The 16,614-nt window shown below is 38.4% G+C and overlaps 1 protein-coding gene across 4 annotated transcripts in view; it reads left to right on the top strand.

Moving 5' to 3' along the window:
• LMBR1 (limb development membrane protein 1) overlaps positions 1-16,614 on the top strand; it is a 400,337-nt gene that overhangs the window by 352,403 nt on the left and 31,320 nt on the right. The window contains exons 13-16 of one of the 4 annotated variants that reach the window (XM_029588493.1): positions 1,809-1,882; positions 2,120-2,210; positions 5,263-5,329; positions 11,922-12,334. In XM_029588493.1, the coding sequence (XP_029444353.1) occupies positions 1,809-1,882; positions 2,120-2,210; positions 5,263-5,329; positions 11,922-12,010 (321 nt within the window). In that variant the 3' untranslated portion in view covers positions 12,011-12,334. Of the gene's footprint in view, positions 1-1,808; positions 1,883-2,119; positions 2,211-5,262; positions 5,330-6,937; positions 7,656-8,435; positions 11,084-11,921; positions 12,335-16,614 lie in introns of those variants that run through there. The other 3 variants (XM_029588494.1, XM_029588495.1, XM_029588492.1) reach the window with 3 other exon arrangements.

The raw sequence follows: 16,614 nt of genomic DNA, 5'->3' as shown, positions 1-16,614 counted from the left end.
ATGCCTTAAATTACCTGGGGTCCAGAGGAAGGGTCCCGGTGTGATCTTTTACTCCCGGTCCTCCGTGCGTTGTAGAAATGGCGCTGGCACTACCTTTGACCTGTCATATGACAGGTCAAAGGTAGCGCCGGTGCCATTTTGTTTTTTTGTCCCCCGACGTCAGGAGCGTAGGAGATCGCTCCCGGACCCCCGCTGGACCCCCAGGGACTTTTGGCCAGCTTGGGGGGGCCTCCTGACCCCCACAAGACTTGCCAAAAGTCCATCGGGGGTCCGGAACGATCTCCTACCGCGCCGGCGCCATTTTCCGTACGGAAAAACGATTTGCGGTAGGAGATCGTTCCGGACCCCCGATGGACTTTTGGCAAGTCTTGTGGGGGTCAGGAGGCCCCCCCAAGCTGGCCAAAAGTCCCTGGGGGTCCAGGAGCGATCTCCTACGCTCCTGACGTCTGGGGACAAAAAAACAAAATGGCGCCGGCGCTACCTTTGACCTGTCATATGACAGGTCAAAGGTGGCGCCGGCGCTACCTTTGACCTGTCATATGACAGGTCAAAGGTAGCGCCGGCGCCATTTCTACAACGCACAGAAGACCGGGAGTAAAAGATCACACCAGGACCCTTCCTCTGGACCCCAGGTAATTTAAGGCATTTTGGGGGGGTTCGGGAGGGTGGGGGATTTATTTTAAAGGGTCGGGGTGGGTTTTAGAGTTGTTTTAGTGTGCCGGTTTTCCCGCCCTCCCCCTTCCCCTCCCCCCCCTGGACCCCAGGTAATTTAAGGCATTTTGGGGGGGTTCGGGAGGGTGGGGGATTTATTTTAAAGGATTCGGGAGGGTGGGGGATTTAATTTAAGGCATTTTGGGGGGGTTCGGGAGGGTGGGGGATTTATTTTAAAGGATTGGGGTGGGTTTTAGGGTTGTTTTAGTGTGCCGGTTTTCCCGCCCTCCCCCTTCCCCTCCCCCTTCCCCCGATTTACGATTTTTTAACGATAAATCGGGGGAATTGTTATTGTATCGCGGCTCTAACGATTTTTGACGATTTAAAATATATCGGACGATATTTTAAATCGTCAAAAAATGATTCACATCCCTAGTATCCAGCATGGAGATAGGAGGAATCCTGGCAGGCCTTTAAAGAAGGAATAGGAAAATCAGCTACCTCAGGGTATCTTAACACCTTAGCCGATGAAATCCTTACTTCCTTGCTCAAACCAGAATAGTGATCCCCTTCCCAGCACCACGAGGATCATAATTATTAAAAGGAAAAGAATACAACAACTAGCGCCAAAACAAAGCATTACTCGCTGAAAACAAAACTGCATTTTTCAGAGCACATTCCAGAGTCCAGGGGCCTGGGGCCCACCTAGCGTCCACCTTTTTAAACACCAGCGCTGACGTCGCGGTCCAGTGACGTCATAATCACGTGACCAGCTCTTTTACAGCATGTTTCCTAGGGCTCTGTTTCAGATATAACAGCTTCTGAATAAGGTGCAAAAGTGCATACGGAGGACAGCAGCCAGGCAAATGACTCTCTTCCTTTGATAACACCAGCGCTGATGAACTTGAACTCTCAGGACTTTATCTGCATGATTCTACTTTGATCTGGCTTCAGTATTAGATGAAATGTGAATTTCTTTAAGTCTATATAACAGAGAGGGAGCTATGGTAACTAAGGAAAGAGGAGCTGTAATGTTTAGGTACTTCCCTATTACAGCTATTAGGAGAATGGACTTAACCTGCTCAATGGCATTTTACCGAAATATATCTGTGTCATTAAATCATGAAAGATGTTTCCTTTTTGTTTTTTCTTCTCAGGGTCCTGGAATCGGAAATGCCTCTCTCTTCACTTTTGGGTTTCTGGGGGCTGCAATTGAAATCATTTTGATTTTGTATCCTTCCTTGGGCCAAGAATTCTATCTGTTAACAAGTATTTTGTCTAGTTTTCTGGGACACTGGTAATTTACTAAGACAGTTGCCAGGAAAGGAGAAAAAAAAGACAGGTCAGTCCTTCTCAGCCATCAGAGTGCTTTTGTTTTTTGTTTGGTTCTTAAGAAGTTTGAGAGACTGCTGAGAACTTGAGTGATACTTGCATTCCTAGGAAGGCTTTCTTTCCTTGATTCTCACAGCTATCTCATGGTGTCCTCTGTCGTCGGCTTCTACAGCTTGTGCTTTTTCCGAACTTTCACGCCCAGGAAAGATGACACAACTATGACAAAGGTAAGGTGGTAAAGCAGAGGTGCTGATGTCCCTTTCTTCCTCCCTCCCTCCCTCCCCTTCTTTCTTTTTTTTTTTTTTTGCCACCCAAGGTAAACTTCCTGTTTTATTTAGTAATTACTTTGAATGGCTCATTAGTAGCAATCAGTATTTGTTTGTAAGCTGTGTAAACGCAAACTGTAAAATTTTCCAAATGCTAAATGAGTGGGAAAAGGGGATGTGTTGTCGTGTTTAGTTTGGCTGGCATCCATTCACTTGTTTAAAAAAAAAAAAGTCTGGAATGGCAGAGCTTGTTAACTAGCTATAGAAAAGCCAGTGAAAGGGCTTTTTTCTTTTCCAGAAGAAAGGTATTGCTAATGAGTCACTTTGATTGTGCTAACTGTACCTCAGGGAGCTTGTTTGAAATCTGAAGAACTCAGTTTCTGCAAGTAATTCAGATAGCATAATTGAAATTTAAATAATTAAAGTAAGAATAAGGAGTCCTATTCAGTAACATTTTGAATCTGAAGGTTAGTTTGACTTATCACAATTTGGCATTAGTTTCAGAAGGGCAAATACTTCCATCTAATGCTTTGATTCAGGCATATGCAGGGTTGTTTGCTCAAATATTCCCACAAGCTGACATGGAAGGTCAGTGACTAGAGGGTAGGAAATGGATTTTAATACACACCCATGGTGTGTGCAGTTTTTTGTTTTGTTTTTTTGAAGGAGCAAAACTGTATTAAATGAAGGTTCTCATCTTGCTAGCATGTCTTGGAGATGCCAAGAATGTAAATGTACAGAATATTTATGTAAAAATCTCAGATATGACAAATCTTGTTCTTTGTCTTGTGGCTGTGTATATGAGGCAGTCAACTTTTTCAAAAGGTTTAATTTTAAGCAATAGCTGGCAGGCAACCACAGCTGTTCGTATTACAGCCCTAAGTCTTATCTAAATTTGATCAGCTAGATTTCAGAGAATTTAGCTGAAAATCTAGCCAGTTGGATTTGACTGAAATAACACCTAAGAGGAGAACCTGTCAGAATTAACTGATTATCTTATCTGCTCAGCAGATATTTAAAAATTATTTCTGAAATGTAAAAATAATGCATTATCACACACACATGGATAGTTCTATGGGATTCCTAAATACATTTTCTTATAGAATAGCATCTTATTTAAATAAATTAGAAATGAAAGGGTCCATGTTTAAAGGTATTTAACCAGATAACTTGTAAATACCGAATATTTTGAGCACTTATCTGGCTAAAATTTAGCTAGATAACATAGGGATTTCCGGGGCATTGCAAGATGGAGCTATGTTATCCTGCAAACTTAGCCAATTTTCAGATTTATTCCACTAAGTCAGCTGGATAACTTTAAATCTAAATTCAAAAGATGGCTCAGTAGGTTTAAAGTTATCCAATTAAATTTAGCTGGATATCTTTATTTGGGGATATTCAGTGAGATGATTATCCCAATGGATATCTGGGAAAACTTACCTGGCTAATGTTAGCCAGATAGGTTAGTTGTTATGCTTTTTTAATATTGCCCCCAAGGCTTTCTTAGTTTTAGTTATTTATGTACTTATATTCCGCCTTTCAGGCACTTCAAAGCAGACTACATTCAGGTACAGTCAATATTTCCCTATCCACATAGATCTCACAATCTGTTTGTACCTGAGGTAAGTGACTTACACAAGATCACAAGGAGTAGCAGTGGGATTTGAACCCCGGCTTCCCTGGTTCGCAGCCCTCTATTCTCACCCCTCTTCTCTTTTTAGTTAAAAAGAAAAGCAGAACTGACATACAGTTCTAAAAAATTGTTGTTTGTTACAAGGATATCACCAAAAAGAAAATGTTAAAAAGTGACTGGCATTATTGATTTTTTTAACTGATCAAGAAAAGTGAGTTTTAGATAGATGGATGAGAGTTGGGGAAAAAAAACACGATAAGAAGCCCCTGTAGATATCTCATAATCATAGGTGTTAGGCATACAGGCAAGACCAAATGCATTATTCTGAAAGAAATTGACAGGAATTCCAGCTATGAATTCCTTTATTAGTTGTGCAGACAGTGTCATAAGATGTGAGACTGCGTTGTTTAGCTGGACAGTATAGCTTAAAGCAGGATGTGTGACAGAGTAGGCTAAAGAGCAAGCTAACGTATACCAGAATCCTGAGGGATTCTGTGGTTAGAGTCCTGCCTGTAGTAATGCATTGTGACTGACAAGGCCCTGGATGCGCAGTTAGAAAAAGAAACTTCCTCATTTAATCACATAAGGCAAGTGAATCAAAGAGGACATATAACTAGAAAATGCTAGGATAAATAAATATATAATCTCTGGTATCCAAGGTGTTACTATATATTGCAATACTTAAAGTTGACCGTTACATCACATAAGCAAGACGAAAGCTTATGCATAGGTATTAGTTACAGAAAGTTAATGAATATTTAGATATAGATTAAATGCCAGCTGATTTGTTGATTGCTTATCATGATCTGTACAGTTATATAAGAATTAAAACTGCAGCACCCACTCAGAATAGCTTCCCGATTTTGATGCTAATCTTTTTTTTGGATCAGAGTGCATGCATCTGATGAGAAATAAAGGAAATAGGACTTCAACCTATTTCTGGTTCTTGTTTTTAAAAGTATTTTTGTACAAAGTCAGACACTGTAATACAAAATTAAGAGTTTGGGCCTGATAAGGAATTTCATAATGGCCAGTTTTTTATATTCCTTAGTAACTTATAACGTGCTAATAAATGTTTCTTTGATAAAAGCATTTTTGTCTGTTATAAGTAAAATAAAATAAAAAAAAATAAAAATCTGATCAGTTTATTGCCACTCAGGTTAAAAGGCTTGGTGGTGATTGGATTATCAGACTGAAACAAGCAAAGCATGTTTTGTTTTGTTTATAGAAACTTGGTGGTTAAGCTTATAGATGTAAAATAAGTTTCAGAACTTGTAGTATAAAATGTATTCCAATGTCAATGTTAAGTTGTTCAGTATTGCTTCACAATCATGTTTACTGTATGAAACTAATTTTTCTCTTTTTGCTTATTTGAAATAGATTATTGGGAACTGTGCATCAATCCTTGTGCTCAGCTCTGCACTGCCAGTGATGTCAAGGACGTTGGGTAAGTTTTGTGTTGCTAACTGACTTTAGAATGCCCTTGGTCTGCTGACTTTGTTGTCATAAAAAAGCTGTATTTTGACAGAATAAGCCAACCCACAATTTGTATGTATTTTATGAGAGTAACTGCAGGAAATGTTCCACTTCCCCTGACAAAATACTCCTAAACCAGCCAGTAAAACATGATGTTCTATAGCTAGAATTCAGCATTGCCCAACATTATAAACAAAATTAGATGGTATTAAAAAATCAGAAGGTCTGACACACAGAATATTATTTATAGATTTTTCTATACCGGGGTACGTAAATAACATCACCTCGGTTTACATTCAAACAGTAATTCAGCATTGCGCTTTACAGTATAACATAGTAACTGAACGAATACAATACAATATATAACTTTGTATTAATAGAATATAAGCAATATATGAGAGACTGTGGAAATTAGGATGAGTAGTGAGGATTCAATTCATTAATAGTAGGCTTTTTTAAATAACCAGGTTTTAAGGTTTTGTTTAAATTTTTTGTGACAGAGTTCCTGGCGTAACTCATGAAGATTAAAATCTCCTAAAATTAAAGTTGTTTCAGGAGAAGAGAATTCTTTTGTGAAAAGTTGGATTAAGGGTGAGAAGTCTTTTTGGAGAAGGCCTGGAGGGCAGTATACTAATCTGATGTTAATTTGATTTGATTTTAATATGGCTACTTCAGAGGGCGGGTAGATTTTAGTTTTCTTTAGTGTTAATTTGAGTTCTTTTTTGCAGATTATTAATAAGCCTCCACCTTTTCTGTCTTGGGATATGGAATAGATTGTAATTTGGATGTGATAATTGGTTTAATCTTGTCATTTAGCCAGGTTTCAGTTATGCAGAATATTGTTGGTTGTTGTTCATTAATAATATTATTGATTAAAGGGATTTTTTAAAAAACTGATTGCGTGTTCAGAAGTAGAATGGAGAGCAGTAGGCAAGTTCTGATGTTTTGATTTTTGGTGTTTGTAGAGTTTTGTAGAATTTTATTAGATTTGTTTGGATTTATGTTTTTGTTGTTCATTAGGTTTTTTCTTTGACCAGGTGAACTGCTTTTTAAGACATTTCTAGCTGAGATTTTGTTGCTAAAGACAGTTGGGGAGGTCTGCAGGTGGGGAGGTCAGCGGATCCGCAGGATCAAAGGTGGTGAGGTTCGCAGGTGGTTAGGAATAGGTCGGTGGACTCACCCAGCTGACCGTAGGTCTGCAAGTGGACTCAGTCTGCCGCCTGCAGGACCGCAGTCAGCATATAATCAAGCAAGAAGCTGAATATCAATTAAAAAGCAATCAGCTGAATATCAACCTCTCCCAGGGATGCCTAAATATTTACATACAACTGTATCTTCAAAGTCCTCCACTATTGCAAACTTACATTTTATAAATCCTAAGCTTGCCTATTGCATACATAAAAATGTAACAATAAGCTGGTAAAACCTTTTTAGTTTATATTCACCTGATTTCTTTATTATATTCTGTTTCAACATGTTGCTAAGTGAACAGAAGCTGATGCAACCTCTACATGATACAAAGTTAAACATGGCATCATTCTGCAAGTGTTAATGCAAAATTATTACTTATTTTTTACAGATTGAAAATAATAAAACAGTGAATGTGAAGTGTGCCAAAGTTTGGAAACCCTTTCAGTTGCGTCATTACTACTCTTGTTAAAGATTAATAAGACCGTAAGAGTTGACTGACTCATTAGGCCTTCAGTTAGGTAAAGACATTTCCAATGTTGGACAAATACTCTGACCCTTCAAACCTCTGAGGCTGTGATTGTTCTGTCCACTTTCAACAACCATGGACTCCTCAAAGCATTTTTCTGAGCATTTGAAAATGGAAGTAATTCACGCTTAAAAGCAGGGAAAGACTACAAAAGTCTCTAAATGTTTTCAGCTAGGAAATTCAGCTATCAAAAACATTAAGAAATGGAAGTCACAAATAAAAAGGTGAAATCACCCAAGAAACTTTGTAAGAGGGGAGTGCTCATATAAAGCTCAAATCATAATAAACCATGTAAAACTGAGCTGAATTATGATCATTACTGCTCTATATTTTTTAGTTCTTTTTTCAGTATAATTTGTAGATACGACACAAATGATATATTTTGATTTTATTTAAATTCATAACATATATTAATTGCAACAGCAAAAAGGGCTTAACTGTAGTGCTCCCCCAGTATTCTGATTCCATTCATGGAATGACAGATGGAGACAGATGTATAAACGAAACAGAAGTTACATGGAACTGCTGAAGTCAAGCCAAGACCTGGAAGACCAAGAAAAATGATAGAACTGCCCAAAATGTAGTCATTTTGGGCAGTTCTATCATTCATACCATAAATCACTGCAAATGACATGCTGAAAGGTTTTGCTGACACTGGAGTAGTTGACTACATAGCCACAGTACAGAGTTGCTTATAAAACAGTGATCTACATGGAAGAATGGACAGAAAAATCTTTTTTATGACCTTATAAAAAAATGCATAAAGTATGTAAAACAAAACCTTGATAAGCCTGAAACATTTTTAAACAAAGTGCTTTGGACTGAAGATATGAAAATTGAGCTGTTCAGCCACAATCACACAAGATTAATTTTGAGAAAAAAGGGTGGTGCATTTGAAGAAAAGAACGCCTTGCCAACCATTAAGCTCAAGGATGGATCTATTATGTTTTGGAGTTGTGTGGCAGCCAGTAGTATGGTAAATATTGTATGGGTGGAAGGAAGAATAGATACAAGTAAATATCAACATAACCTAAAAGCTAATTTCCCACAGTCTATGAAGAAATTGAAGCTGAAAAAAAGTTGGATATTCCAGCAAGACAGCCATCCAAAGCATACTTCAAAATCAACCATGAAATAGTTGCAGGAAGGAAAGATAAAAGGTTTTGGAATGGCCTTCACAGTCCCCAGACTTGAATGTTATTGAAAATCTGTAGGAAGATCTCAAACATACAGTGCATGCAAGGAGACCTAAGAATGTTTCTGAGTTAGAACAGTTCTGCAAGGAAGAGAGGAAAACGTATAAAAAGCAAACATAGACTAGCTAGAGGAGATATTTGGAAGCTGCTGTTTTCACCACAAGGTGTTACAAAATACTACTACTACAACTATTTATCACTTCTGTAGCACAATTTGACACATGCAGTGCTGTCAAAAACACATAAGAAACTGTCACGAGTCAGTAGAGCTTGCAATCTAATCAAGACAAACGAACAGGGCAAAACTGGCAATTTAATTTATTAAGAAACAAGCCGTAATGCTTGTTTAAAATGGGTGAGATTTACTCTGCTTCGGCTGACCCAACTCCCTTCCCCCGGCAGGCGGGGGGACAGGCTCAGGCTGTTGTCGGTCCGACCTCCTCCCCCCTCCCGCACCACGAAGGGCCGGAGGCGGCAGCAGTGGTGGTGGCAGGAGCTGCAGCGGCAGCCGAGGGGGGGATGTCGCGAGGCTTCTCACTGCTGTCCCTTTGCGTGACGGTCCGGCCATCCCAGCTCCCTTCCCCGGCGTCGGAGAGACGGGCTCAAGCTGTTGTCGGCCCAATCTCTCTGCCTTGGGGCGTCAAATCAGCACGTCGGTCGGAGCTCTCTTGTCCGCGCATGTGCGGCCCATCTGTCCCAACCGCTCTCTACTGCGCATTTGCGGTCCATCGGTCCGAGCTCCTTTATAGGTATGATAGTTAAAATCAATATCGCTGTGAACAGGATAACCAGGGGTTAAGATTTAAAAGCAGCCCCAAAAAGGTGGGCTTTTAGACTGAATCTGAATAAGGCCAAAGAAGAGGGGAAATGACAATACCAAATCAAGAACTCTCTTCTAAGCATACAGTCCAGCAAGGTGGAAAGCATGGAGTCCGCAGTGGGCAGCGGAGGAGAAGGGCATAGGTAGGAGTAATTTCACTGTTGAGAGTACTTTACGTGGAGGTCAGTAAGGAGGAAGAGGAGATGTAGTGAGAAGTTGCTGAGTGAAGGCTCTTATAGGTGAGTAAGAGGAGCTTGAACTGTGTGCAGTAGTGGATAGAGAGCCAGTGTAGTAACTTGAGAAGTGGGGTTATATGAGTGTAGAGATTTTGGCAAAGATAAGTCACTTGGCTGAATTTTGGATAGATTGCAGTGGAGCGAAGTGGGAGAACTGCGAGGAGCAAGTTTCAGTAGTCTGAAAGGGTTGCTTAACTTTTACACATGCCATATTCACATATTACTTTAAATCTGTTAAAATCTGCAAATTTTGTAGTTAAAAATTGCTGAACGATGATGTGTGTAACTCTGCACCATACAGCGATTGTCAGTTTCTGTTCACTTAGAAATTCACTGAAGCATACAATTTGCCTAAACTTTTACTTTTACACACAACTGAATATCTAGTCGATATGACATTTTGCAACAACACTAAATTAAGATGGTCATGCATGTAATTTGTATTAAAAATGCTTATTTTTAATAAAATGATTTCTAGATGGCTAAATACTTCTTTTAAACATTCAGGTTTAATACAAATTTGATTTAAGGCTTTCCCAGACTAATGTATCTGAACCAAGGTGTTACATTAAAAATAACACAGTATTATACAGAAATAAACTACCTATTATAACATGTTCTAAGCATATAGAAAAGAAGAGACAGTAGAAGTCTTACTTCTTAACTATGCCAGACAAGAAAACCCATTTTGAAACTGATTAAGTTTCAGCAGGTAAAATTGTATGCTGTTTAAACTGTAACCATTGATGTAGGCTTGTTTTATAGCTTAATTAAGAAATAATTTTGTTGAATACAGCAAGTTCATTTATTTAAAAGTAATTTAATTCTGCAGACTTCATAAATTGTGAATGCAGAGTACAATTCTACATACATAAAATTATCAACAAAGACAAATAATAAAGCAGAATGAGTCCTTTCTTCATACATTTAGCATGTGTGTATATTTCAGATTCAGATGTAGCATATAGGCAGAGTGATGGATAACATTTGCTTAGTGTTTTAAAGGAATGAACATAACTTTTACATACATGAATGTTTAAATGTATATCTCTGAATATCTGTGAAGGTTATACTTCTTGAAAACATTAAGAATTCTTCTGTCACTTTATGCATAAATATTGTGAATATGAAAACATTTATTTTACTTAGCTAAATGCATTTCGGCTGCACAAGTACTGTAATCAGAAAGAAACCTATGTAATCAGTTGACTGCCAGTTGAGGGTTATGCAGCTTGGCATTGTTTTGCTATGTGAGTGCATAGATGCACCAATGAGCTTATCCATCAGATTCCATTAAATCTTATTCCCATGCATTTTCGTTAATTTAAAATCTTTGCTTTCTTTTTTTTCTTTTTTTTTTTGTTCTTACACGAAAGTGTGTAGAAAATCTTGCTCCTTTCTGCTTTGTAAGAAGTTAAACTATAATTATTTTATGTAAAACCAAGGCTAATTTTTCATATCCTGGGCTTGAAATTGCTTTCTGTCTTAACTAGAACTGCTTGTGCTCTATGCAGTCATAAACCTTAAGAGTTGCTACTTTTTTGCCCCATTCTGTTTTATGATATAATTGCTAGGAAAGTATTGATTAAGAAGAAATTTCAACCTGCTGGTTAAGGATGGAATATGTGATATTCATGAAATGTGGCACCCAGCAAAATAACTGGTCTAGCATCTCGCTATGTGATTTCTCTGTTTTTAAAACCTATTTCTGGTGGATTATAGTTTGATTGCTGATAACAGTTGTAAGGGATATACCAAGATTATAAAGGTGGGGGGGAAGGGACAAGGGGATAGTCTGCTTGCTGGCCACAGTTCTTACAAAGAAAACAAATTAATGGCATAGCGCTTTTTTTTTTTTTTTAAACAGGTTAACAAATGAAATTCCTGAATAGTTTACCATAGAGATAAATAATAGAAAAAAAACCCAGAAGGGGGAAAAAGAAAGATGGAACAATTCAAATGCAGCTAACAAATGCACAGACACAGCTGTCCAAACAGGATTAATAGAGTGCATTAGAGTACAGTGAGTCATGTGGTGCTTTGCAAAGTGAGGACATGCCTTGCAGTACATGTTATGCCCAGTGCCACTGAATAGATGAAAAGAGAGAAACACGTTAAGCATAGAGCCTTCTCAGAATAGCAGAAGGGCGGATGTCCAGATTGAAAGGAGAGAGCTATATTTTAACATGATGGGAAAAGGCAAAGGAACACTGAATAATTCACATCAGTTCTTTGAAACTAAACGAATAGCATGTAGTGTGCTGAGATTATAGCATTATCTCTTAAAAGAAGATTAGCTGCATTACGATTTGCTGGGGACCTTGTCATTTTCAAAATGAAACTCATTTGGAAATGTTTTCATTTCCATGTATTTTATTTAGTTTTTTTACTTTTAAGGAATTTTAATTTGGTTTCCTTGACTAGATGCCCCAATATAATTATAATACGAAAAGTTCTGTTAAGGAGAATTAGGTAAGACCACTATAAAAGTTTGTATTTGGTGCCTTTGTTAAGTAAGGTCCTGAAGCTGTAGTCATTCATTTTAAATCTGCTGTTTACATCAGTTACTTTTTTTTTTTTTTTTTGCCCAACAGTTCCCTCCTCCTGCAAGCTTTCAGCTCACTTGAGCTGTGGTACCAAAGCTTTTCTTCAAAACTACCCAGGTTACTTTCCCTCATTTTAAATCCGCCTTCCAACTCAAGCCAACCATTACAGCGAAAGTCCTTTGCCGGGGGTTATGCCTCGGAACTCCCTTCAGAACTCTGCAATCACGGTTGCTGTCTAGCTACTAGATGTTAATTTATTTTTGTTTCATTTTAAAGGGGGTTACATTTAAAACTGTTCTTCTAGAATAAAGTGGCTTTGGTGCATAAACAGATTAACTTTATTTCTTTTTAAAATATTAAACATTACTGTTGTATGCACTTAATACTGAGTAGTGTTCACTGTTTCTTTTGTTGGCCAATCTTCACTGTTTTGAAGAATATGTGCTGGGAATGAGACATGCAATAAAAGCCTATTGAAAAGCATTGGTGTGAATAAATGTTTTAATAGGAAATAGTTAAAAATGGCAAAACTTTTAACCTAAAGTGAGACTGTTTTCCAAATGCAGGAGACGATTGGCCACCCTACTTTTCCTGAAAATTAATGTTATGTAATGGTGCCTGACTTAGCAGTACAAAGTTTAAGAACCTTAAACAACCTTCTTAAACAAAATGCACTTTTGTTAGCCCCATCTCAGCTCTTCTCTGGCCATAGCTGGATCCATATGAAGAATGTGCAGTCTCTGAATGAGTTTCCTGTAGAATCCTGCTAGAGGAAGAAAGAAGCAAATTAATTATGAGATTTTTTTTTTGTTACTTGTATATCACTGCTTCTGTGACTGTTATCGTAGAGTTTTAATTGAATAAAAAATGTATTAAAATGCTATAATCTTCACTAATTCAACTGTAAAGGATAGGGAAAATCATGTTTAAATTCTGATCAAATGATTTTTTTTTTATATCTGATCAGCACTTTCAATCCAACGTGCATATCTGCAGTTCTTGAGGACTGTAAACAGGGTTGGTTTGCAAGGCAACCTAAATATGTAAGTTAAACAGGTTCTTAATCAAAATGTATGCAGATATAGCTCATTAAAATTCATTAGGTATGCCTGAAATCCAGACCTGTTTGTGACCTTCAAAAACTGAAGTTCTGCACCTACAGCATTTACATTTAAGACAAATGTAATATACCAATGCAGATCATAGAGCAGCATCTTTGCAAAATTATATGGGTCCTGTTCCTGTGGCAGTGTAGTAGTGGCAGTGTAACTGCTTTGAAGCTAGATGGTTGCTGATTCTGTTTGATTATGAATAATGAATTAAGTAAATTGCATAGGTTGTGGAAAATTTGTGGTATATCAAATAGAATAAATCATAAGAACATAAGAACATAAGAAATTGCCATGCTGGGTCAGACCAAGGGTCCATCAAGCCCAGCATCCTGTTTCCAACAGAGGCCAAACCAGGCCACAAGAACCTGGCAATTACCCAAACACCTAGAAGATCCCATGCTACTGATGCAATTAATAGCAGTGACTATTCCCTAAGTAAACTTGATTAATAGCAGTTAATGGACTTCTCTTCCAAGAACTTATCCAAACCTTTTTTGAACCCAGCTACACTAACTGCACTAACCACATCCTCTGGCAACAAATTCCAGAGATTTATTGTGCGTTGAGTGAAAAAGAATTTTCTCCGATTAGTCTTAAATGTGCTACTTGCTAACTTCATGGAATGCCCCCTAGTCCTTCTATTATTCGAAAGTGTAAATAACCGAGTCACATCTACTCGTTCAAGACCTCTCATGATCTTAAAGACCTCTATGATATCCCCCCTCAGCCGTCTCTTCTCCAAGCTGAACAGCCCTAACCTCTTCAGCCTTTCCTCATAGGGGAGCTGTTCCATCCCCTTTATCATTTTGGTTGCCCTTCTCTGTACCTTCTCCAATGCAACTATATCTTTTTTGAGATACGGCGACCAGAATTGTACACAGTATTCAAGGTGTGGTCTCACCATGGAGCGATATAGAGGCATTATGACATTTTCCGTTTTATTAACCATTCCCTTCCTAATAATTCCTAACATTTTATTTGCTTTTTTGACTGCTGCAGCACACTGAGCTGACTATTTCAATGTATTATCTACTATGACGCCTAGATCTCTTTCTTGGGTGGTAGCTCCTAATATGGAACCTAACATCGTGTAACTACAGCTAGGGTTATTTTTCCCTATATGCAACACCTTGCACTTGTCCACATTAAATTTCATCTGCCATTTGGATGCCCAATCTTCCAGTCTTGCAAGGTCCTCCTGTAATGTATCACAGTCTGCTTGTGATTTAACTACTCTGAATAATTTTGTATCATCTGCAAATTTGATAACGTCACTCATCGTATTCCTTTCCAGATCATTGATATATATATTGAAAAGCACCGGTCCAAGTACAGATCCCTGAGGCACTCCACTGTTTACCCTTTTCCACTGAGAAAATTGAGCATTTAGTCCTACTCTCTGTTTCCTGTCTTTTAACCAGTTTGTAATCCACGAAAGGACATCGCCTCCTATCCCATGACTTTTTAGTTTTCGTAGAAGCCTCTCATGAGGGACTTTGTCAAACGCCTTCTGAAAATCCAAATACACTACATCTACCGGTTCACCTTTATCCACATGTTTATTAACCCCTTCAAAAAAATGAAGCAGGTTTGTTAGGCAAGACTTCCCTTGGGTAAATCCATGTTGACTGTGTCCCATTAAATCATGTCTTTCTATATGCTCTACAATTTTGATCTTGAGGATAGTTTCCACTATTTTTCCCGGCACTGAAGTTAGGCTCACTGGTCTATAGTTACCCGGATCACCCCTGGAGCCTTTTTTAAATATTGGGGTTACATTGGCCACCCTCCATTCTTCAGGTACAATGGATGATTTTAATGATAGGTTACAAATTTTAACTAATAGGTCAGAAATTTCATTTTTGAGTTCCTTTAGTACCCTGGGATGCATACCATCCGGTCCAGGTGACTTGCTACTCTTTAGTTTGTCAATCTGGCCTACTACATCTTCCAGGTTGACAGTGATTTCGTTCAGTTCGTCTGACTCATCACCCCTGAAAACCAACTCCGGAACTGGTATCTCCCCAACATCCTCACTAGTAAACACGGAAGCAAAGAATTCATTTAGTCTTTCTGCAATGGCCTTATCTTCCCTAAGAGCCCCTTTAACCCCTCGGTCATCTAATGGTCCAACCGACTCCCTCACAGGTTTCTTGCTTTGGATATATTTAAAAAAGTTTTTATTATGAGTTTTTGCCTCTATGGCCAACTTCATTTCAAATTCTCTCTTCGCTTGTTTTATCAATGTTTTACACTTAACTTGACAATGCTTATGTTTTATCCTATTTTCTTCAGATGGATCTTTCTTCCAATTTTTGAAGGATGATTTTTTGGCTAAAATAGCCTCTTTCACCTCACCTTTTAACCATGACGGTAATCGTTTTGCCTTCCTTCCACCTTTCTTAATGCGTGGAATACATATGGACTGCGCCTCTAGGATTGTATTTTTAAACAATGTCCAAGCCTGTTGAACACTTTTAACCTTTGCAGCTGCACCTTTCAGTTTTTTTCTGACTATTTTCCTCATTTTATCAAAGGAACACGAGCAAAACTGCACTCAGAATTTATAGTTCAACCAAATAACTGCAGACAATATTGCATAATCCATATAGGTATTCAAAAAATAATTATTTTATTATTATTTGGCAGCTCCACTGTTATCAATATTTTTCAATGGGTCCCTCGACACGGACCCGTGTTTCGCGGAGGCTGCGTCGGGAGGGACAAATGAATGTCAGTGCGTAGTTCATTTATTTACATAGTCCATTTGTATGTTTCATTTTCAGAATTGTTGATTAAAGCTCCTCCCTGTCCTCCCCCACTCCTTCCCACCACCCCTCCTGCTCCCTTCCCTTGCAATCCTCAGCCCCCCTTACCCCGCCCTCTCACCCCCTAGCAACCCCTCCCTGAAAGTACCCGTGCTTTAATGTACCCCTTTTCACTCTACCCCACCCGCCCCTTTTTTCCCCCTGTTCTCTCCCTCCTTACTCCCCCCTCACTAGCATTTAACTATACATATGTACACTTGCCTTCTCATACTGTAAATAAGCCCTCATATGCTAATTTCTCAAGTGTACATGCCTCGTTAACTTTGTTTATAAGTTCTTTTGCATATTTAACCCTAACTTGAATGCAAAAAGTTGTAATTCTGCTCGTTGACTCTCCTCCTTTGTATTTCGCATATTACCCAGTTAGCCCCTCCCTTGTTCATTGTAATTTCCTTTCTCAGTTACTTGTAAACCGACATGATGTGTCCTACGAATGCCGGTATAAAAAAGTGTTAAATAAAATAAAATTAAATAAAGCCATTTGTCCCTCCTGACGCAGCCTCGGCGAAATATGGGTCCGTGTTGGGGGACCCATTGAAAAATATTGATGATGATAGTGGAGCTGCCAAATAATAAAAGAACTATATGGACTATGCAACGTTGTCTGCACTTATTTGGTTGAACTATAAATATCAAATAGAATAAACATAAATATGCTAATCTCAAGAATTTTATTAGTAACATTTTGAAGAAAAATGAACTTTCCTAGCGTGTAGCAGATGGACTCAGAACAAGTGGGTATAGCATGCTCGTGCTAGCAGTTGGAGACTGATCTGACGTCAGCACGGGTACATATACCCC

Source organism: Rhinatrema bivittatum, chromosome 2, assembly GCF_901001135.1.
Source record: "Rhinatrema bivittatum chromosome 2, aRhiBiv1.1, whole genome shotgun sequence".
NCBI lineage: Eukaryota > Metazoa > Chordata > Amphibia > Gymnophiona > Rhinatrematidae > Rhinatrema > Rhinatrema bivittatum.
The sequence above is the reverse complement of the archived record's forward strand: the minus strand, read 5'-3'. Positions and strand labels throughout refer to the sequence as shown.